At 46.2% G+C, this 21,400-nt stretch overlaps 1 protein-coding gene and 1 long non-coding RNA gene across 3 annotated transcripts; one reads left to right on the top strand and one right to left on the bottom strand.

The window, feature by feature from the left end:
• Nucleotides 1-1,278: 1,278 nt before the first annotated feature.
• On the bottom strand, nt 1,279-20,170 carry CELA1 (chymotrypsin like elastase 1). The gene is made up of 8 exons (XM_047740541.1): nt 20,026-20,170; nt 19,089-19,171; nt 17,432-17,532; nt 16,408-16,533; nt 15,196-15,332; nt 13,394-13,539; nt 2,163-2,312; nt 1,279-1,430 (listed from the first exon to the last, which is right to left on the bottom strand). Exons 1-8 carry the CDS (start codon nt 20,063-20,065, stop codon nt 1,413-1,415), a joined length of 801 nt encoding a protein of 266 aa, XP_047596497.1. The 5' UTR covers nt 20,066-20,170; the 3' UTR covers nt 1,279-1,412.
• On the top strand, nt 4,676-13,502 carry LOC125106474 (uncharacterized). 2 transcript variants are annotated; one of them, XR_007129332.1, is made up of 3 exons: nt 4,676-4,997; nt 7,098-8,816; nt 12,983-13,046. It is a non-coding gene; the product is annotated as an uncharacterized LOC125106474 (long non-coding RNA). The 2 variants fall into 2 exon arrangements; XR_007129333.1 differs by lacking the exon at nt 12,983-13,046 and adding an exon at nt 13,383-13,502 and having other exon boundaries at nt 4,695-4,997.
• Nucleotides 20,171-21,400: the final 1,230 nt, after the last annotated feature.

Raw genomic sequence — 21,400 nt, 5'->3', positions numbered from 1 at the left:
GAGCTGTGGTGATAGTCTAGAAGGGGCAGAGTGCAGAAAATGGAAAGACTTGATGTTGGATGGGAAGAAGAGGGGAGAAGCCCAGGGGATGATGGCACTGTGGGAAACTGAGAGATGGTCATGATAATGTCTGTAACTAGCAGAAGGGGGCCAACACTTGTGTCACTCTCGGCAGTCCACAGCGTCCTTAGCAATGCAGGCCAGCCACTGCCTCCTAAGAAACCCTCTTCTGTGCCAATCTCTTAGGAACTGAAATCAGTGATCACCAAATCCTGTAGTTTTAAAGCAGGGACAATCTTTAGAAGTTAACTAGATGAGGAAACTAAGTCCCAGAAAAAGCTGGTAGACTTGCCCAGGATTACCCAGTTGCTCAGTGTTGGAACCTGGATGGGAATACAGGCATCCTGACCCAGGTTTTTACAGTGCAGACACTGTTCCAGAGGCTTCTGCTGACGTCGCAGCCTACAAAGCCAGGACCGGTCTTAGCTAGTTTCTCCAGTTATGACATTAACTACCTATTTCTCTTGTCTGGCCCTCAGGGATCACTATGAACAGCTGCTTCTCATCTACTTTGCCTTCTTTCAGTTCCCTCCTCAGTCTATTGTAGGCCACTCCAAAAGACTGAGTCCAAGCCAGAATTGGGCAGAATTATCAGCTTCCCAGTTCTCTGTGGTTTATAGAACCCCGGATCCGGTTGTCTATTTTAGTCCCAGCCTTGAAATGCTGACTCACACATAGTTGGAGGCCCTATATTGTTGTCTCTTCTTCCTTTTTATTCTGCTCAACCTTTTCCTCTCTTTGTCCAGTATCTTCTTTTCTCCTTGTTTCTATTCTTGCCTCCGTCATCTACTTTGTAATTTGTCACTTTCTTTGTCAGCTGGTATCTGACCTACCACAGAGTCCTGTATTCCTATCTCTAGTGTATCCTGGAGCACCTGTTCTAGGCACTGAAGGGGGGAACAAAAGAAGGATGAGCCTACAGTCTGCCTGGGAGAGTCCGGGCGCATTTAGGGACTCACGAACATTTGAAAGCACTCTGTGCCTTTGAATATAGCAAATACACGTGGAAGGGAGAGCAGAGGGGCAGATGGATAGATGTGTAGATCTGAACATAATGCAAAAAGGATAATGTAAAACCACTTCCACTTGGCTTCATTTGGGGCCTGGCAGAGGTGGCAGTAAATGAAAGAACCAGCACAGAAATGTGGTGGCATCAACTGTGGATCCTAGAACTACATTTCCTTTAGAGGGTTCTATCACAGATAAAAAGACTCAGGATGATCATGTATATTCAGTTTTATTTGCTTTTCTGTATCAGGCTTGTTGGTCTCTCATGTTTTTTCCTTGGTGGCCTCAAGTGCTACTATGGATCTAAGCGTCATCCTGGCAGGCCGTTGGATTCAGGAAGATGTTCAGTTGGAGGCAATGACCTGAAGGAAAAGTCGATATGCCCACAGTCAGTGACTTCTGCCCACCTCCCTTCTGTTTTCTTCCAGGACTCCTGGTTGAGTGTGGCCCTGCACTGGGTTTCTGGGGGAATTGGGAGAGGGGTGGGGAGGAAGGAGATTTCAGCTGTGTCGGGACAATTCACTGTTACAGGCCCATACCCAGCACTTAGTGGCAAGGACAGGCCTGGAAACGGTTGTTAATGAAAGTTCATGCCACAAGACTCCAGAGTGTGTTTGAAGCTCTACTGTTAGGTCACTGGGTAGGTAAAGTCTCACCTAACCGTCAGGCATTGTCTAGAGTGGTAAAACGTCTTGCTGAAGGGTAGAGCAACTTCTCATATTGCGCTCAGAAAGAGCGCAGGGGAGAATATGTCAGTGACCCTTCCATTGCCCAGTGGCCTGGGGGCCCTAGCTGCAGCCATTTTTCTCTTGGCTTTGACGTAGGACAGCACTGATACGTGCCTGGTTAAGGTCTGCTGTTGTCACCATCTCGCCTTAAGTGATAAACACTTTGATGAAGCCTGGTGGGTGTGTGGAGGGGAACCCAGGACGGCAGCATTATCGAGGGAAAGTGCACCACGGAGGCAAGGGAGAGGAGTAAACAAATGTGGTGAGGAAAATGATGGCCTCCCTGGCCAGCTTCTGCTGCCCGACCCAGCCAGGGCAGGGATCTTCAGGTGACCCTGTTTCAACCCGTCATGTGCAAATACTCACTTTGTTCATCCAGGAGATGTAAGCAGAGACCCGTGTGAAGACTGTGGGCCTCCTGGAGACATTACAGCCCCGGCTGGACACAAAGCTGGTCACTCCATGGACAGCGTACTTGCCGTTCACTGAGCAATGGAGGGGGCCCCCAGAATCACCCTGCAGGGAGGAGAAGAAAGGGCCTAAAACTCCATTTTTAAATCTCTGAACCTTTGCTTTTGCTTATACCCCCTTTCCATTTCTGCTTGTTAAATCTGGGGCAGTTTTAAAGCTCCGATTCAAATCCCTACTTCCTTCACATCTCCACAATGCAGATGAAATCTCTTCTTCCTTGCAGAACAACTGTAGTACCTCTTCCTTTCTTTTGCTGCCCTCATGTCATGTTCTGCCTTGTAGTTTGGTTTCATAATTTGTTTCTACCTGCCACACCTATCTATGAGCTTCTTGAGACAGGAACTGTGTCTTACTGACACATTTCCTCTCCACAATGCTAGCATAGAACTTTGAACATCGAAAGCTCAATATCTTTTATTGACTTACATCGAACCTGCGGGGGGGGAGTAGAGTGTTGTAATGATTTTTTCATCCCCAGCATTTAGACCAATGGTTCTCATTAGACTTAGTGATTAGACGCAGGGTGGGTAGTCAACACATTAAATTAAACTGGGGTAGGGGAGAAAAACACTGGGGTAAAGAGGAATGAAAGTGACGTATTGGGTAGTGGTTACATGCTCAGGCTTAGAATCAGAGAAAATTGGGCTGATAGAGTATGACCTTGACACTTTCTTCCTTATTCAGCTCCCAGGCTGCCGGTTCTATAATTCCAGACAGAAAATGGAAAGATATTTCTCTGGAAAATCTGACCAGCGTAAAAAGGAATACCAGACGATACTGCCATTGGAGGTCCCCTGCCGCAGTGGCCTCACTAGATCACCCAACAGACCAGTTCACCATGGATGAATCCCACCGAAGGCTCAGAGCTACTGATCAGCTTTTTTTTTTTAAAGATTTTATTTATTTATTTGACAGAGATCACAAGTAGACGGAGAGGCAGGCAGATAGAGAGAGAGAGAGAGGGAAGCAGGCTCACCACTGAACAGAGAGCCCGACGCGGGACTCGATCCCAGGACCCTGAGACCACGACCTGAGCCGAAGGCAGTGGCTCAACCCACTGAGCCACCCAGGCGCCCTGATCAGCTTTTTAGTACCCTCACTCTGAAATTAAGAGCAGATGGTGAAGAAGTACCAAGCATCTGAAGAAACCTCTAATGTATCAATGAAGTTCAGAATAAAGAGTTAAAGAGATAAAAAAAATGAAGACAACCAAGATTTGCAGGTAAAAGGAAACAAGCAGTAAAAAACCATGATTAATATTGCATCCATGATACAAGAACAGCTTGCTAGTAAATAGTACATTCAAAAAACACAGTGTTTGGAAATTATTACTGTGATCATAGAAATGAAAGATCAGAGGGCTTGAAAGATAAAGTAGAACAAACAAAATATAGAGAGACCAGGAAAATAAGAGGACTATCTTAGGAGGTAAGTAGGTGAATAACAGAAATTCTAGAGAGACTACAACAACGGAGGGGAGGAAATCATCATTCAATTAATATTTTCAGGACCAAAGTTCTGGAGCTTCTAAAATGAGAAAACCCAGCAAGTCTCTTTCACAATGAATGCAAATAAACCCACACCAAGACACAAAACACTGAGGTCAAGAGAGGATAATATAGGTCACTTACAAACTAGTGGACAGTGTAGGGCTGAGTTAGCGGTAAGTGGAGTATATGTTATGCAAATTAAAAAGACAGATATTAACTCCAGGGAAAACCAAGTTCTGCAGGAAATGAAAAGTAATTTTAGAACATAATATGGATGAGAGGTCAGGCATGAAAAAAGAGGTAATTTTGCCATTTGCAAGGACACGGATGGACCTAGAGGGACGTATGCTCAGTGAAACAAGTCAGAGAAAGATACATTGTGATCTCTCTTCTATGTGAAATCTAAACATAAAACAAAACCAGCTCATAGGTACAGAGGACAGATTGGTGGTAGCCAGAGGTGGGGTGGTGGGGGTGGGGGAAGAAATGCAAAAAAAAAACCCCAAACTGCTTTCATTTTTCATGAACTCACTGAAGGATTTGCAACATCAAATAGTGTTTAAGACAAGAAAGAGAAATAGAGGAAAACATGTCTAGGGACCCATAATAAAACATATACTTGGGTGTGCCAAGCGTGTTTCTGGAAGAACAGAGACAGCTAAGAGCTTCTATTGACTCCATGAAGATATATATAATTCACTTATAAGGTGCTTTTGATCATAAAGCACTCTTCCAGAATGTGCCAACTATTAAAAAATGACAGCAGGTCCAAAATAAAGTCACTTATGCCAAGCTCTACCGAGACTTAATACCTAACCCAACTGTAGCTTCAGCTTCTCCCAGAAATGTGACCTTTAACCAGCCAACCTGGAATTTCTCAGTCCGCACTGGGAGGTAATCTGATAGAACTCCTAGGAGAGCAACCTTGCCTAAAATAAGGCATTCTTTGCTAATAATTTCCTTTTTCCATTCTCTCTTTGCCTTTAACACCTTTTGTTTCCTACAGCTTAATGAAATTCCTTTCTATTTTCCAGATGAGATGCTATCTGACTCATGAATCATTGAAGCCACTTTGATCTCTAAATTTATTCAGCTGAATTTTTGTTACGTAACAGATTTGCTGGCAGAGACCAGACCAAAGGATACTTCTGACAGCTCTGGGGACACCAAGAAACAGGTGTGGGTGGCATTTTGCGAACACTGAATTTACAGTCTTTCTCGCCATTTCCAAGGGCCATGGGTAAGTCCCCTTGTCAGTTCCATTATAATAAACTCTCATCAGATCTTTAAAAATGGGCATTTTTAAGTCTTTTATCATTTACGGAGTTACTGTTTTACTCAGATGATTTTACAAAAGCCTCCTGAGGATGTGTGTGGTTTTTTTGTTTGTTTGTTTGTTTTTAATTTATTTGACAGGCAGAGATCACAAGTAGGCAGAGAGGCAGGCAGAGCGAGAGAAGGGGAAGCAGACTCCCCACTGAGCAGAGAGCCCAATGCGGGGCTCGATTCCAGGACCCTGAGATCATGACCTGAGCTGAAGGCAGAGGCTTTAACCCACTGAGCCACCCAGGTTCCCCTGCAGATGTGTTTTATCTTCAGAGAAATTCATGGAAAAGAATCTGGCAAGTACTCTAGAATATAGGTTTCTGATACTTTCAGATCAAGCAACTGAACTGGCTGAAAATTTCCAGGACTGATGGAAGAAATGGATTCAAGTAGGACGAATATTAATTTCATGGGCCTGCGTGAATTGAGGCGGATAATTATAATTTGTCTGACTTCTTGTTTAAAACATGGCTGGTTCTCTAATGTTTTGTTTTTTCCAGATTTTAGGAAATTTTTTCTTCTCTCTTCAGCTATCAACAATTTGTGAGCTATATCTTTGTAACCAAGATAAAACATTTGCTTTTTCTCCCTACCTAATCTCTCCAGAATTCAAAAACTCTCGAGTATTCTTTTCGTGACAATATATAGTTGACCCCTGAACAACATGGGGGTTAGGGACACTGACCGCCTCTCCCTGCATAGTTAAAAATGCCCTTGTAACTTTTTACTCCTCGAAAATGTAACTACAGGGGTGCCTAGGGTGGCTCAGTGGGTTAAGCGGCTGCCTTCAGCTCAGGTCATGATCCCAGGGTCTGGGTTTGAGTCCTACATGGGGCTCCCTGCTCAGTGGGGAGCTTGCTTCTCCCTCTCCCTCTGCTGCTCCCCCTGCTTGTGCCCTCTCTCTCTCTGACAAATAAATAAATAAAACTTAAAAAAAAAAGAGAAAATGTAACTATTAGTTGCTTACTACTGACCAAAAGCCTTACTGATAATATAAACAATTAACACATATCTTATTTTATATGTGTTCTATACTGTATTCTTATAGTAAAGTAACCTAGATAAAAGAAAATGTTATTTAAAAATCATAAGGAAGAGAACACACTCTTATTGTTCTCTATTTATGGAAAAAGATCCCCATATAAGTGGACTCACACAGTTCAAACTCATGTTGTTCCGGGGGAACTGCAGTTAGTTATTTACAGCCGTTCAGTGAGAATCTGATCTCCTTGTATAACAAGATGCATTGGAAACTCTGGTTATGTTACGAAAGCTCTGATTAGAATATCGTATTTGAGAAAGTTGTGCATAGACTCGGATATGATCAGACAGTTTCAAGGAACTAAGGTTGACTTTACAGACCCAATAAAGCCTCGTGGAAAAATTGACCTGGCACTTTGCTTACAAGGTTCCAGCAAAGCAGTCTTAAAAAGACCTTACATTGATTGGGGCGCCTGGGTGGCTCAGTGGGTTAAGCCGCTGCCTTCGGCTCAGGTCATGATCTCAGGGTCCTGGGATCGAGTCCCGCATCAGGCTCTCTGCTCAGCGGGGAGCCTGCTTCCCTCTCTCTCTCTCTCTGCCTGCCTCTCTGTCTACTTGTGATCTCTCTCTGTCAAATAAATAAATAAAATCTTTAAAAAAAAAAAAAAGACCTTACATCGAAACTAATAGTATACTGTATGTTAATTAACTAGATCCAAATAAAGTTAAAATAAAGATTAAAAAAAAAGACCTTATGTGGTCAATCACTATTCTTGCTGCACTTGTGTAAAGAATCAGGCAAAGTTTAAGGCAAATAAATTAGTTTTACTATAAAAAATGAAGATAATTGTAGAGAGAAGAAATTATGTTTACACTTTCATGTGTATTAGATTCTAATCCTGTTTGTTGTCTTTGAGGTTCTATTATATGCCCGTAAATTGGACTGGATCCTGAATTCTTCTAGTTTCCTAAAAAATCTGGCTATGACTCTTCAAACTAACACTTCGAATTTTCTCTCACTCTTCTGATTTAGAATCAATAAGAACAAAGACTGCCCTCCTCACCACCCAGAGGGCAGCCAGACTCCAGGGACTTAAACTTTGGATATGGATCTCACAGCTGGAGAGAAGGCCCCACCTGGTATCTGGTCCCACACAAATGTTAGAGACCTCCCAGTCAAAGTGACCAGAGACAGAAGTAGCTGACATCGCAGTAGACTGCTTCCTCCCAAGCCGCCCAGATGAAGTCTTCATACTTTAACGAAATAGGAAGTCTTTTCTTCTTCCTTTTCTTTCCTTTACTCTGGTGCCAGCCTGGAAAGCTAACACCATCATCCACATTTCCTGGGCCATGGACAAGGGCGGAAGGCGGGTAATGCCTGGAACTTAGAACAACCTTTTACTTCAGGCTAAGAGAGGACCTAACTGTACCCTGGCTTGGATGGGCAAATGCAACAATCCCTGGGAATGCCTCTACCTAACAGGGGCACCTGCTCAAGGAGTGGTTTGTGCCCTGAGAGAATTTGTCCTTGTCCATGGTTGCTATCATCCTCCCTGGATCTACAAAGGACTAGATGGCTGGTACACAGCCAGGAAGTGCCTTTTAGGCTATCCAAGTGTGCCAGTAGCTCGCCACAAATGAACTAAGACGCCTTATTGTACAGCTCCCCTGGATTTACATCATTGAGTTGGAGGAAGAACTGAATTAGAAAGGAATCATTGATATTCATGACTTGGATTCCCTTCCTTCGATAGGGCCCACTCCTCCCTGGGTAGGAGTAGAGGTACATCAGAATCTGATCATAAACCTTTCCTTAACTCTGGAAGATATGGTAGAATCCATTGCCAAGACAAGAGCTGTGCCACCAAGATCCTTAGACAGACTCTGGCCAGAGCTGTTCTCGATGGTAGGATAGTCCTTAATTATCCTTAGCTGAGCAAGGTGATGTCCATGCTCTGGTCAACACCAGTGCTGCACCTGCAGTAACACTTCTGGAGGAGTTGAGACTCACTCACATAAGATCACCGAGCAAGCCACTTGGCTTGAAAGGGTGACTCCTATGGTGGGGTCCCTCTTAGACTTCTTTGATTTTGATTGGCTTGGGTGTTCCAGACCAGGGCTCCAAAGTGCATTCCAAACATCAGGAATTAATCCTGCTTAGAGTAATCATCATAGTCTCCCTGGTCCATTATTACCCTCCCAACAGCTCCAAATGCACGTTCACAGCCACTGACCACCTAGCAAAGGATTGCCCCAAACCAGAAACATCAAAAAAGGAATGAAGAGAATGAGCAATGTAAAGACCTTGAATCTGATGTCATGTGGCCTGTGATTATCACAGAGGTTAAGCCAAAAAACCCTCCTGACCTGTGAATATCACAAAAAGGATCAACAAAATTTCACAAAAGAAGCTGTGAGAACGGCAGAGCAGGAGCTGAGAGAGGTGCTAATGCCTTATGTTTCCATCGGACCTCGAAGTTAAGCTGAGAATCTGATCAAAAGTGAGGGATTTTTTTTTAAAGGAGAAGCAAGCTTTTTTTTTTTTTTTTGGTAAGATTTACTTACTCATTTCAGAGAGAGAATCTCAAGTGGACACAGATGGGGCTTGATCCCGTGACTTCAAGATCACAATCATGATACTATGATCTGAGTCTAAACCAAGTCGCCCAACTGACTGTCCCGCCCAGGCACCCCTCTTCCACCCAAATTCTAGGAGGGGTTTGAGAATATCTCCGGACTAGAGGAATGGAAGGTAATTAAGTTGTCTGTAATACTATTGTCTTAGGCTAATTAAACTAAAAAGAAACACCGGCCTTGAGAGCTGGAAGGTGTGGCTGAGGATTTGAGGGTAGAAGGAAGAGCTGGGAAAGAGCTCAGTGGGAATGAATGGATTGACTTGAGGTGAGAAGGGCACGGTGAACCCCACCTGAGGTGAAGGGCTGGGACCCAGCAGTCTGAAAACCCAGAAGACACGGTCTTGGAAAAACTGCAGTGGGAAAGGCCTTGGATACCCAACTGCCTCAGAGAATTGTCAATTTGGAACCACTGTCAGAAGAAAAGTACTCTGCTTTGTTGGAGTTCGAGATGCTGAGGGAGCGGAAGGAAAGTGAATTAATTCAGAAAGGTAAAACCTTAGGGTAAAGGGGGAAGCTAGCCAGTGGGGACCTAGCAGAGACTGCCTTGTGTATCAGGGCTCCCACCATGCAGGAGACTGGGCAAACTGGGAGGAGTTGGTCGCCTTGCTTCCATGGTTCTAAGTGCTCACCAGAAATCTTTGCTCATTTGATTCTACCATTTCAGTCAGCCTGCCAGCCTCCTGCTGGCTTCTCTTCTTCCACCCAGCACAGACCTTGCCTTTGGTCTGCACTCTTGTCCTTTGGCTCCGGTTAAGGCAGGAAAACCCAGCTCTGGGATTAACCCAATCCCTGCAACTGAATCTCGAGTCAAAGGGAGTGAATCCTATACTCAGTCATTGCGTGGTCTCCAACCTCACCCTATCAGGAACATCTCGGAGGCCGATCATTGTCCCACTTGCTTTAATTAATCCAGACCACACAAAGCTTGTTCCTTCATTCTCAGCGTTCAAACTGACTCCTAGTTTATAAGTAAATGGAAAAAGCAACGCAGAACACCCGCCGTCCTCCAGCCACCCAGCCTACATGCTCTTTCAGATCGTGCACATTTTGGTACTTTGCTGACTCCCTTCCCACTCCGGCTGCACCTGACCCTTGGTTCCATCTCTCCTCCTCTGGGATCTTGTGCCATCCACTCCTTCCTCTCTCTGACCCTACAAGATCCTTTCCTCTCTCCCTATTAACCCACTCAGTGGTACTACACTCAACCCCTTTGTGACCGGTCATCCTCCTGAAAGCTACCAGATATTTTTTGGTCCCTTTGTTTCATCCAAGATTCTTGGAAAGGGATTCTCCATTCCTTAGTTTCTCATTGCCTCTTCCATTTCTTACCTTCAGTAAAGCTTCTCCCCCTCCTCTCTCCTGACACTGTTCTTGCCACAGTTACTGGTGACCCACCAATTGCCCAAGTGGGCACTTCCAGTAATCTCCTGTGGCTCCTGGATGCACTGTATACTGTGTAGGACACATCAGTATTTCCTGAGATTCTGGAAAACCCTTATGATCTCTAATCCCTTTCTAGTTTTATGGGTTCTCTGTCCTCCACCTATCCCTGAAATTCTCAAGTATTCATGTTATCACTGTTCTTTTCTCATTCTACAAATTCTTGGGGCACCTGGGTGGCTCAGTCGTTAGGCATCTGCCTTTGGCTTGGGTCATGATCCTGGGGTCCTGGGATTGAGTCCCCCATGGGACTCCCTGCTCGGCGGGAAGCCTGCTTCTCCCTCTCCCACTCCCCTTGCTTGTGTTCCCTCTCTCGCTGTGTCTCTGTCAAATTAATAAATAAAACCTTTAAAAAAAAAAAATTCTCCCCTGCGGGATGGGGGTGGGTTGGGATCCAGGGGTGGATCTCACCTGCTGTATCTCTAGTCTGGCTCTCCCCGAAAGTTCTACTTCCTTATATCTAATTACTCACTGGGTAACTATTCCTGAATGTCCCACTGGGATTTTAGAATCAACTTGTTAGAACCAAATTCATAACCTTCTGTCCTACATTCTATAAACCTTCTCTCAATGGAGGTAGCAAAATCCTTCCCAGGTCACTTACACCAGATGCGTAAAAGTCATTCCAGATCCTCCTTCTTTCTCCTTTCTCTCTGCTGCCCTAGTTCAAGCCCTCAAATCTATTGCCTAGATAATTACAACAGTCTCCTAACCTGTCTCTTGGTCAACCTCACCTTCTTTCAAGACATGCTTACTTTGTCATCAGACGATGCCTCTAAAAGGCAAATCTGATCACGCTATTCTCCTGTTCATAACTCTTGTGTGGTTTCTCAGGCTAAGAGATAAAGTTCATGACCCTAAGCATATGATGGAGGTTCAGGGCTGGCTGCCCCCAAATATACCACTTTGGGATATGGGTTATTTTGAATTATTTAAGAACAGACGGTGTAAGAAGGACATTCTAACCCTACTTTGTTCCTCTGAAAGCAGAAAATAAACATGCCACGTGAAAGGTACCCTTCTTGTAAGGAGACATCTTTGCCACTGGAGATAGGTTTAGGGCTGTATAACAAACCCTATTGCCTCACCCAGTTGCTCCTTCACTCATTTACTCCAAGCCCAAAATTCTTTGTCACGTCAATTCTTCACAAATTTATTTCTTTGTCTAAAAGGTCTTTGCCTTTGAGTCTCATATTTTTATGAGCTTCTGCACATATGAAAGTAAATCTGTTTTTCTCCTGTTAATCTGTCTTACATCAATTTAATTATTAGATGAGCCAAAGAACCTAGAAGGGAGGAAGGGAAAAATCTTCTTCCCCTGCACATGGCCCTTGCAGCCCTAAGTCAAGAGGCTCCTACTGGCCTCTAGCATCATCTCCTGACATTCCCTGATAGGTTAATAGTTTATGTTCTAGCCTAGACATCAGTAAACTTTTTCTATAAAGGGCCAAATAATAAGTATTTTAGATTTTGCAGACTATAGAGTCTCTGTTGCAACTATCCAACTTTTTGAAAGGAGCCATGGACAATATACAAGTAAGCAAGTATGGCTGTATTCTTTCCAACTTAATGCTTTTTTATGAACATTGGGATTTTATATTTTTCATATGTCAGGACATCTTTTTTTTTTAAGATTTTATTTACTTATTTGACAGAGATAAAGGAGACTCAGGCTCTCCGATGAGCAGGGAGCCCGATGTGGGGCTAGATCCCAGGACTCTGGGATCGTGACCTGAGCCGAAAGCAGATGCTTAATAGGCTGAGCCACCCGTTTTTTGTTTTTTTTTTTTTAGAGATTTTTATTTATTTATTTGACAGAGATCACAAGTAGGCAGATAAGCAGGCAGAGAGAGAGAGAGAGAGAGAGAGGAAAGCAAGCTCCCTGCTGAGCAGAGAGCCCGATGCGGAACTCAATTCCAGGACCCTGAGATCATGACCTGAGCCGAAGGCAGTGGCTTAACCCACTGAGCCACCCAGGCCCCCTGAGCCACCCGTTTTTATTTAAGTTTTAAATCTTTTTAAAATTTATTCTCAACCATTTAAAAATGTAAAAACCAGGGTGCCTGGGTGGCTCAGTCTGTCAAGCAGCCAACTCTTGGTTTGGGCTCAGGTCGTGATCTCAGGGTGGTGAGATCGAGCTCCACTTCTTGCTCCTCACTGAGCTTAGAATCTGCTTGAGATTCTCTTTCCTTCTGCTGCTCCTCCCGTTTGAGCTCTCTCTTTCTCTCTCTCAAAATAAATAAATCTTAAAAAACAACTTAAAAATGTAAAAACCATTCTTAGCTCATAGACTATAGAGAAACGGGCAGCAGGCAGGATTTGGAAGTTTGTGGGCTCTGACCTCTGCTCTAGCTGTAGGGAATGCCCTGTAATTCTGTAAGAGTTCTAGGTGGTTTCTTGGCCCAGGCCCTCATTCCTGTTGTTCTTTCTGAATAGCTTTTCCCCTTTTGCCTGGATTTCTCCTACATAAGCATCAGAACTCCCTTACAGATTCCAAGTCTTTTTTTACCCCAAAAGGTACAAGTAAGAGCCTATCTTTGAGGCTCTTATATTGTCCTCTGCATTTTTTTTTAAATCACACTTACCCACATTGTTTGACAATGTCCTATCACATGTCTGCTCCTGCCCTTCCTCCACTAAACCCTCAGTTTGAGTCATCTTTGTATCCCTCACACTTAGCATGGTGGCTGGCATTTAATAGGAAATCAAGAACATTTGTTGAACCGCATTAAGAAATCTGTAAGATGGTATATTGCTGACTGACCCTGTCTAAATAGAAGATTCTATGTATTATATATATAAATGATTATGACACTATTTTCTGCACTTTCTCCTGCCATAGTCACCTGTCTGTCCTTCTGGAAATACTACTGAGGTGGTGATGGAGAGCTGGGGTTGACGGGAAGAGAGCTTCCTCACATACAGTTGCAACGACCGCTCTGGGGCTGTGAAAAGTCTAGGTGGTTGACAGCTTCTGAGGACCACACATACACCAACACACAGATGCTGGGCCACCCACCAGGAAGGTCAGGGCATTGGGCATGATGACTTCTAGGGTTCCTTTCAACTCTGAGATTCTGTGAGACTAGAGTTCCTAGCACAGACTTCTCCCTCAGATGCCAGAATGGCAAGTCGGGTCACACGTGGGGGTGGGAGTAGGTGTGGAAAAGGGCATGAGGAAATGGTGGGGAATGGGAGGCGGAGAGGGGAGGGACCTCATGTGGTTTTTCTGACATTTCCAGTATGTATTCACCTGGCATCCAGAGCGAACTCCGTCTCCTCCAGCACACACCATGGTTTTCTTCACGGTGGAGCCCCAGTAGGAGGAGCTGGAGCAGGTGGCGTAGTCCACAGTGGGCAGGTAAGCCTGCTGCAGGCTCTGGGCCAGCTGCCCGTTGGCTGAACAGGACACACAGAGTTGGAGATCAGCCCCACACGCTCTCCAGGGGGAGAACCCTTCCGCACCCCGCCCAACCATCCCAAGCTCTAATGGAAGCTGAACTCAGGGCAAGCTCCTTCTCTCTATGCCTCCCATGCCATGGTTCCTCCCCCATCCCTTCTTTCTGTGGAAGCTACAGGCCCCTTCTGCAGGGGTCATCCTTGTCATTGTTCCCCAACTCCAGACCACTAACCTCCAATCTCCTACTCCTGCTTAAAAAAGGAAAAAAAAAAAAGGGGGGGGGGTGCCTGAGTGGCTCAGTTGTTAAGCGTCTGCCTTTGGCTCAGGTTCTGATCCCAGGGTCCTGGGTTCAAACCCCACATTAGGCTCCCTTCTCCCTCTCCCACTCCCCCTGCTTGTGTTCCCTCTCTTGTTGTGTCTCTCTCTGTCAAATAAATAAAATCTTTAAAAAAAAAAATCAAAGCCACCAAAATGGTCTTATTTGTGGATGATTCTCCTGTTTTCACCTTGCACTGCCAACTGTACTAAGCAGAACTGGGACTATATACCCTTATTTTCATTTCATAAGAGCTTGGTGTAGTTTTCCTTTATCTGGCTCTTTTGACTTTCCAAAGCCTTGGCACATACATTATTTCTTTGTATCCTTATAGCAAACCCTTCCTATTACAGATCAGGAGGCTGAACCACAACAACATTAAGTCAAGTAAGAGCAGCTGCATTAGAAGCCTGTCTCTCTCTCTCTCTCTCTCTCTCTCTCTTTCTCAGCTCCAGGTTCTCCCAGTAGACTGGCCGCTCACAACAAGGCCTCGCCTCTCTTCCAGAGCTCAAACACTGTGCACGACTGACAGACTTTGGTCAGGCCTAATGTCTCTGCCCTTCTTGACCATCTCTGCTCATAGCCCTCCTGCCTTTCCATGTTGTCTGGGCGGCATTCCCTACCAGAAATCTTCCCATGGTGATCGGAAGAGAGCTTAGGCCTCTTCTGCCTTGACTTCTCTGGACCTCCAGCTACCTCTGGTTTACTGACTCCAACCCACAGCCCAGAGACTATCTATGGTGGTAGCAGATGGTGTAATGACCACCAAAATGGGAGCCAGGATGCCTGGGTCCTGGCCCCAGCTAACTACTTACTAACTAGTCATGTGATCTTACACAAGGTTTTTACTTTTGTTGGGCCTTAGTTTCCTCATGTATAAAATGAGAGGTGGGGTGGTTCAGTCGGTTAAGCGTCGGCTCTTGATTTCCACTCAGGTTGTAATCTCAGGAAACTGAGATTGAGCCCCATGGGGGGGCTCTCTGCTCAGTGGGGAGTTTGCTTGAGACTTTTTTGCTCTCCCTCTGCCCGCCCAACATGCTCCCTCGTGTGCGTTCTCTCAAATAAATAAATCTTTTAAAATAAAATAAAATTAAATGAGAGGAGAATACAAAATATTCTCTGAGGCAAGGTTTTTTTGTTGTTGCTGTTTTTTAGTTATGAGTCTATGTGACTTGACCATTCTGTGGCCCATTCTTAGCTTGATTTCATGGACCAGTTATTTTATCTCTGGTTCCTTGATTCTGGCTACGAACACCTAAGACCACAGAAAAATGTGCCCAGAAGCTCTGCTACCTATTCAAGATCCATGAGGTAGATGGTGCCCGTGCAGGTGACTTACTCTTGGTCCTGCCCCAGCCTGTGATGTAGCAGGGGCTGTTGTTGGCCAGGACGGTTCCCTCTGGTGGCAGAACACCCAGCTGGACGTAGCTGTTGAGGGTAACTTTCTGGGCCAGGCGCAGCAGGGCAATGTCATAACTGTGGGAGCAAAGGAGCCAGCTCAGCCTTCCTTCAGGTCAGCATAGGGGCTGGCCCTCACTAAGCTTTTGTGTCCCCACAGAATCAGAAACAGCTATAGGGGCACCTGGGCGGCTCAGTTGCTTAAACATCTATCTTCAGCTCAGGTCATGATCCTGGGGTCCTGGCATCAAGTCCCGCATCAGGCTCCCTGCTCAGCGAGGAATCTGCTTCTCCCTCTGCCCCTCCCCCACATGTATGCTTGCTTTCTCAAATAAATAAATAAATAAAATCTTAAAAAAAAAATGAACAACTTTGGGCCACCTGGGTGGCTCAGTTCTTTAAATGTCCAACTCTTGATTTTGGCTTAGGTCATGATCTCACGGTTGTGAGATCGAGCCCCACATGGGGCTCTGTGCTCAGCGGGGAGTCTGCTTGAGACTTTCTCTTCCTCTCTTTTCCCTACATGTGATCTCAATCTCTCTAAATAAATAAATCAAATGAATAACTTTTTAAAGGAAAAAAAAAAGGAAAAGAAGAACGATTTTGAAGGAGGAAGGGACTGACTCGCTGGGGCTCAAACTTGACACAGTTGGAGAGGAGGATATTCCTTGTTTAACAGCAGCACCTGCTGGTGAGGTCTTGGTGTTGTAGTCTAGCTGGGACCTCTGCAACCCAGGGGAGTGGAGATTACATCTTTCGGTTATGAAGGCGGAATCAGAAAGGAGCAAAGTGGTATGATCTTGGTAGCAGAGAAGAATTCTCAAAGAAGAAAGATGAGGGGCATCTGGGTGGCTCAGTCGTTAAGCGGATGCCTTCAGCTCAGGTCTTGATCCCAGGATCCTGGGATCAAGTCCCACATCGGGCTCCCTGCTCAGTGGGGAGCCTGCTTCTCCCTCTCTCTCCACTGATCCTTCTGCTTCTGCTCTCTCGCTCGAGCTCTCTCTCTCTCTCAAATAAATAAATAAAATCTTAAAATAAAAGTTCCCAAGCCTTCTAAAATCCAAACTCTCAGAATCCTTCTGAATGAACCTGAGGGACGCCCAGACCCTGTTGCTGGCCAGTCAGCCCGAGGCCAGCCCAACCTTGGCCCTACCCGGCAGCCACGTTATTGCTGTTCCAGGATGGATGTACCACGATCTTCTGCACACTCACAGGCTGCTCCGTGCCGTCATTCTGGTTCAGGTTGTGCTCTCCAGCCACCACACGGAAGGTCATTGCTCTGGAGTGACAGAAGAGAAGGAAACCCTGAGGGATCCAGGGGGCTCTTTCCCCTCAGAGAGAAGCTGGGAAACCATCTCTCGTCCTATCTTTAGTACAGGAAGCCATCTTTGGCCCAGGCAGAGGGCAGACAAAAGACCCTAGAAGATGAGGAAGTAATAAGCTCTCTCCTTCTCTAATTTACTAACTTGGGGGCAGTGACAAAAACTACCATCAACTTCATTGCCCAGTTTATGAAGCTAAACTTCACAGACTGAATATCTCATAACCTGGGAGAGGGGTGGTGGGCACAAATGATCTAATGGCTCTCAGCCCACAGAGGGATTTGAGGGAGGTTACAAACCAATAGCTCTTAAAGCATGACCCCTGGACCAGCAGCATCAGTATAACCTGGAAACTTGTTAGAAATGCCAATTATCAGGTTCAGTTTGAACCCACTAAGGCAGAAGTTCTGCTGGGCAGGACCCAGCAATCTGTGCCTTCCGGGTGATTCTGATTCATGCTCAGATTTGAGAACAATGGCTCAAGATAAATATGGGGGAAAAAATGATTACCAGCCAGATGTTGACCAGGCATTGAGATATTCACCTACTTAATCCTCCCAATAACTCTAAGAAGTAGGTATTTTTACCCCATGTTAGCAGTAAGAAAATGAGAGCTTAGAAAAGCTAAGGAAGCCATCCAAGGTCACAAAGGTAGAAGGAGGTGGGATGGGATTTGAACTTAGGCTTGCCTGATGCCAAAAATCTTTACTTTTTATTATATCCTACGGCCTCCCTGCAGGCCCCCAACATTCCATTAGAGTACTGCCCCGAGTGCTAAAAGATACATATTGCTCCAGAAAGGCCAGACTTCTCCCCTTCCAAGGGCTCAGGAGAGCTGGGTTTTGTTTCTCTCACCTGTCCACGCAGTGAGCAGCCGTCATCACCCAGTTCTGTTTGATGAGGGTCCCTCCACAGGTGTGGTACCATCTGCCCCCAGACAGGTACTGGAGGGAAATCTAGAAGGGGAGGGGAGAAAAGAGGGAGAGGTTGGTGTTTCTTAAAAGGCTCTGCCCCAGGAGTGCCTGGGTGGTTCAGTGGTTTAGGCCTCTGCCTTCAGCTCAGGTCATGATCTCAGGGTCTTGGGATCAAGCCCCGAATCGGGCTCCCTGCTTAGCGGGGAGCCTGCTTCCCCCTCTCTCTCTGCCTGCCTCTGAGCCTACTTGTGATCTCTCTCTCTCTCTGTCAAATAAACAAATAAAATCTTCAAAAAAAAAAAAAAAAAAAAAAGGGCTCTGCCCCAAACAACCTGTTACACTTCCTTCGATTCCGACCAACCTTCAAAAGCTTTTCCAACTTTGTGGGCTAGAGCTGGCCAATGGGTTTCATTGGTCCTGTCCATTGCTACTGATCTGTTGCTGGAGGTTCCCTGGAGTGGTGGCAAGAAGGAGTGTGCAGATGGCCCTGGGATCAGCAGCAAAGAGTGCTCCATTGTTGGGTGATGCTTGCTTTGTCCGTGGGCAGGGGGAGGAAAGGCACACAAACCGTGTATTTGACATCCCTAATCTGGGTTGTTGCAAAGGACCATGAACTCAGGTTGTTACCTCCATTTCCTCTTGGTAGGAAACGTGGCCATGGAATTGCTCCATCATCTAACCCTCTGGCTCAGGTCTCCAGAGCACCCCTCCAAAGTCTCCTAGACATAACCTGTCCCCGTCCCTCAGGGAATAACTCAGAACGACCGCCGGAAAACTCACATCGTCCTCAGCAGCTCCCATATTCCAAAACAACCCTACTTCTGAAAATTGGGCTCCAAACTCGTGAACTGAAATTCGTTCTTTTTTTTTTTTTTTTTTAAGATTTTACTCATTTATTTGACAGGCAGAGGTCACAAGTAGGCAGAGAGGCAGGCAGATAGAGAGGGGGAAGCAGGCTTCCTGCTGAGCAGAGAGCCCAATGCTGGGCTCGATCCCAGGACCCCAGAACCATGACCTGAGCTGAAGGCAGAGGCTTTAACCCACTGAGCCACCCAGGCACCCCCTGAATTTCATTCTAAGTGTTGTGATTCTTCTGAAAGTGTGGCTCTTTACCAGTTAATGTGCTAGGTTTACACATTTAGAATTGCTTAAATCAAAACCCTGTTATAAAACCAGAAACTCGAAATAGCCAAATAAGCAGCATGCTCCCCTCGGGGGTGGGGGCGTGCTTGAATGCAGAGGTGCACGGTATGGCGTGGTGTGCGTGTGCGTGTGTGTGTAGAGTCCGGGGTTTGCGTCTCGCGCCAAGTCTTACTAGTGTGTGTGGTGTCTCCGGGAACGTAAATGTGGTTTGTGTTCGGGGTGTGCCTAGGGAAGGGAGTGGGGTTGGAGTTCACATCCCCTCCTCCAAGCCTTTCGCCTGCCTTCCCCACCTGTGCCTGGTCCCCTTCACCTTTTAAATCTGCAAGCCAGAGGGTTGGCAAGCTTGTTGATACAGAAGAGCTTCTTGTTGATAAGGACATTCACAAACATGCATGTACCTGCCCACAGGCAACTCTTGTTTTGTTAGAGGCCCGGGGTTGTGAAGGAACACCTACCTGGGAGGGCCAGGAATTCCTCCGGGCCTCAGTCCCTCCAACTACTCGGGCATTGGTTTCTGGAAAGTCCTGCGTGCTGTGTCCTTTGTGGGGCAGAAGAAAAGTGAGTGATGAGTAAGCATGGGGTCAGCTCAGGGTGGGGGGCAGGGAGGCAGTGTGCTTTGTCTGCAAATTCACAGTTCCTCCCTAGCAAATGAGCTCCCCCGCCTTTTTTTAAAGATTATTTATTTATTTATTTGACAGACAGAAATCCCAAGTAGGCAGAAGAGGCAGGCAGAGAGAGAGGGGGAAGCAGGCTCCCCGATGAGCAGAGAGCCTGATGCGGGACTTGATCCCAGGACTCTGGGATCATGACCTGAGCTGAAGGCAGAGGCTTTAACCCACTGAGCCACCCAAGTGCCCCTGGGAGCCCCTTTTGAAATCAGGGGAATCTGAACGACTTCTGCTTCCCCAGGTGTCCTCAGAGCTCTGGCAGCCTGTGAAGGACGAATCTCACATCCCTAGGCTAGGGCCCAGAGGCTCCCTGTGGTCGCAGCCTTTCTTGGGGTCATCCTATGGCCTGAGGTCACCTCCCACCTCTACCCACACACACAGTGCTTTGGCAGCATTCTCCAAGGGGCAAGGGCAGCAGTGAACATCCCAGCCAGGCACCTGCCAGGGGTGTCTTCCTGTCAGTGGGGGTGGTGAGAAAGCCCAGGCCCCGGAAAGGGACTTATCTGCTTCATGGTTCAAGGTCCGGGCAACCAGTGGGTTTTGCATGGCGAGTGGCCCTGACTGTCCCTCTCACATGCGCTGCAGGAGGGGAAAGTTTCTGTTAGACTCATAGAGTGTTCCATCCCGCCCTGGGATAGAGAACGAGACTGGACTTAAGGATAGCTTTTGACCCTCCTGCTCAAATCCTCCTCCTTCTAGAACTCAGGCCAGATGACCCACTTACCATAAAGGACCAGGGTGGTGAAGACCAGGAAGCGGAGCATGTTGCCGGCTGAGTGGATCACTGCCCCCTTGCCAGGAGCCCAGCCCTCTTTAATATTCCTCTTATCAGCAGCTTTGCAGACCTTCTTGCTGCCAGCCAGCTGGGGTGCCGCTGGAAGGCGGGAAAAATCACAGGTGACATGGAAATAGAAATGAAAAGATTGATTTGCAAGTAAACTAATTTGTCTGTTGTTCAAAGACAGAACAAGGTCGGCTGAGGGCTAAGTTAATCATCTGCATTCAGTTGAAAGGCATCCAATAAACTCTTTTTCAGAAATCGGAGGGGGAGCCAGGACCGGCCTTGCCCGCAGGGTGCTCCCCTTCGGGTCTGTCCCTGCCTTCTGCCTTCCTTGTCCTCAGTGGCACTGTGAGTGCAGATATCCGTTTTCTGTAGGAGGAGCTGGAGGCAAGGGGTCTGTCGGTGTGGAGGAGGGAAGCGTGTTTAACAAGCTCCCCTGCCCAAGCAGGGAGGTGGGACATGCCCCCAGGACACCTACTGAGCCGTAAAGGCAGGGAGCTAAAGCTGGGTAGACTCCCCTGAAGAGCATTCTGGTGGAGGAAGGTGTTAAGAAACAGGTTTGGCGGGCGCCTGGGTGGCTCTATCCCAGGACCCTGGGATCATGACCTAAGCCGAAGGCAGAGACTTTAACCCACTGAGCCACCCAGGTGCCCCTGGTCTGACTCTTCTGTTCTCACTCTCAGGGTTAGAGGTAGACAGTGGTTTGGGTCTGCGTTTCAAGGCACTGCGTTTCTTCTAACTCTGCAATTCTAATTCTAGGAATGCATCCTTTTGAAATAAACACAAGCACAAAAATAAATGTCCGAGGATGTGGGTTATGCCTTTTTGTCACCAAGTTTTTGCAAAATTGGGAAAAAACCCAAGTATTCATCAGCAGGGAAAGGTTAAAGAACTTGGGATTAACCATATTATGGACTGCTCTCTAGCTTTTAAAGAACAAGTTAGACTTAAAGGAACTGACATGAAAAGATGTCCTTGAGATAGTCAATGAAGACATCAAATTGCAGATGATATGGTCCTGGGTATGTGTCTATTTGTACATTCATAGAAAAAGGGGATGGCAGGGTTTCTACACAGAAGTTATTACTTCTACAGAATGAATTGATAGGTATGGAGGCATTGTGAGGACCGATTTCACTTTTTAAATACATATTGTTTGGTATTATTTGGCTTCTCTATGGCGTTACTTTTGTAATTAAAAATAAGAATATCTTCTAGGATATTGGCTATTTTTGGCAATGGTGCCAATATTCTGCAGGTGGGAAACAGATCCCTAGGCGAGAGCAGCCATTCAATGCCAAGGTAAGGCTTCTAGAGA

This window comes from Lutra lutra, chromosome 8 (genome assembly GCF_902655055.1).
Source record: "Lutra lutra chromosome 8, mLutLut1.2, whole genome shotgun sequence".
Classification (NCBI taxonomy): domain Eukaryota; kingdom Metazoa; phylum Chordata; class Mammalia; order Carnivora; family Mustelidae; genus Lutra; species Lutra lutra.
Note: the sequence above shows the minus strand (reverse complement) of the source record. Positions and strands in the feature narration are given on the sequence as shown.

Coding starts and splice junctions, on each gene's coding strand:
- CELA1 (XM_047740541.1), bottom strand. CDS start 20,065: ATGCTCCGCTTCCTGGTCTTCACCACCCTGGTCCTTTATG. Junction 17,533..19,088: donor GGAATTCCTGGCCCTCCCAG/GTAGGTGTTCCT, acceptor CTCCCCTTCTAG/ATTTCCCTCCAGTACCTGTC. Junction 15,333..16,407: donor AGCAATAACGTGGCTGCCGG/GTAGGGCCAAGG, acceptor TTGCTCCCACAG/TTATGACATTGCCCTGCTGC.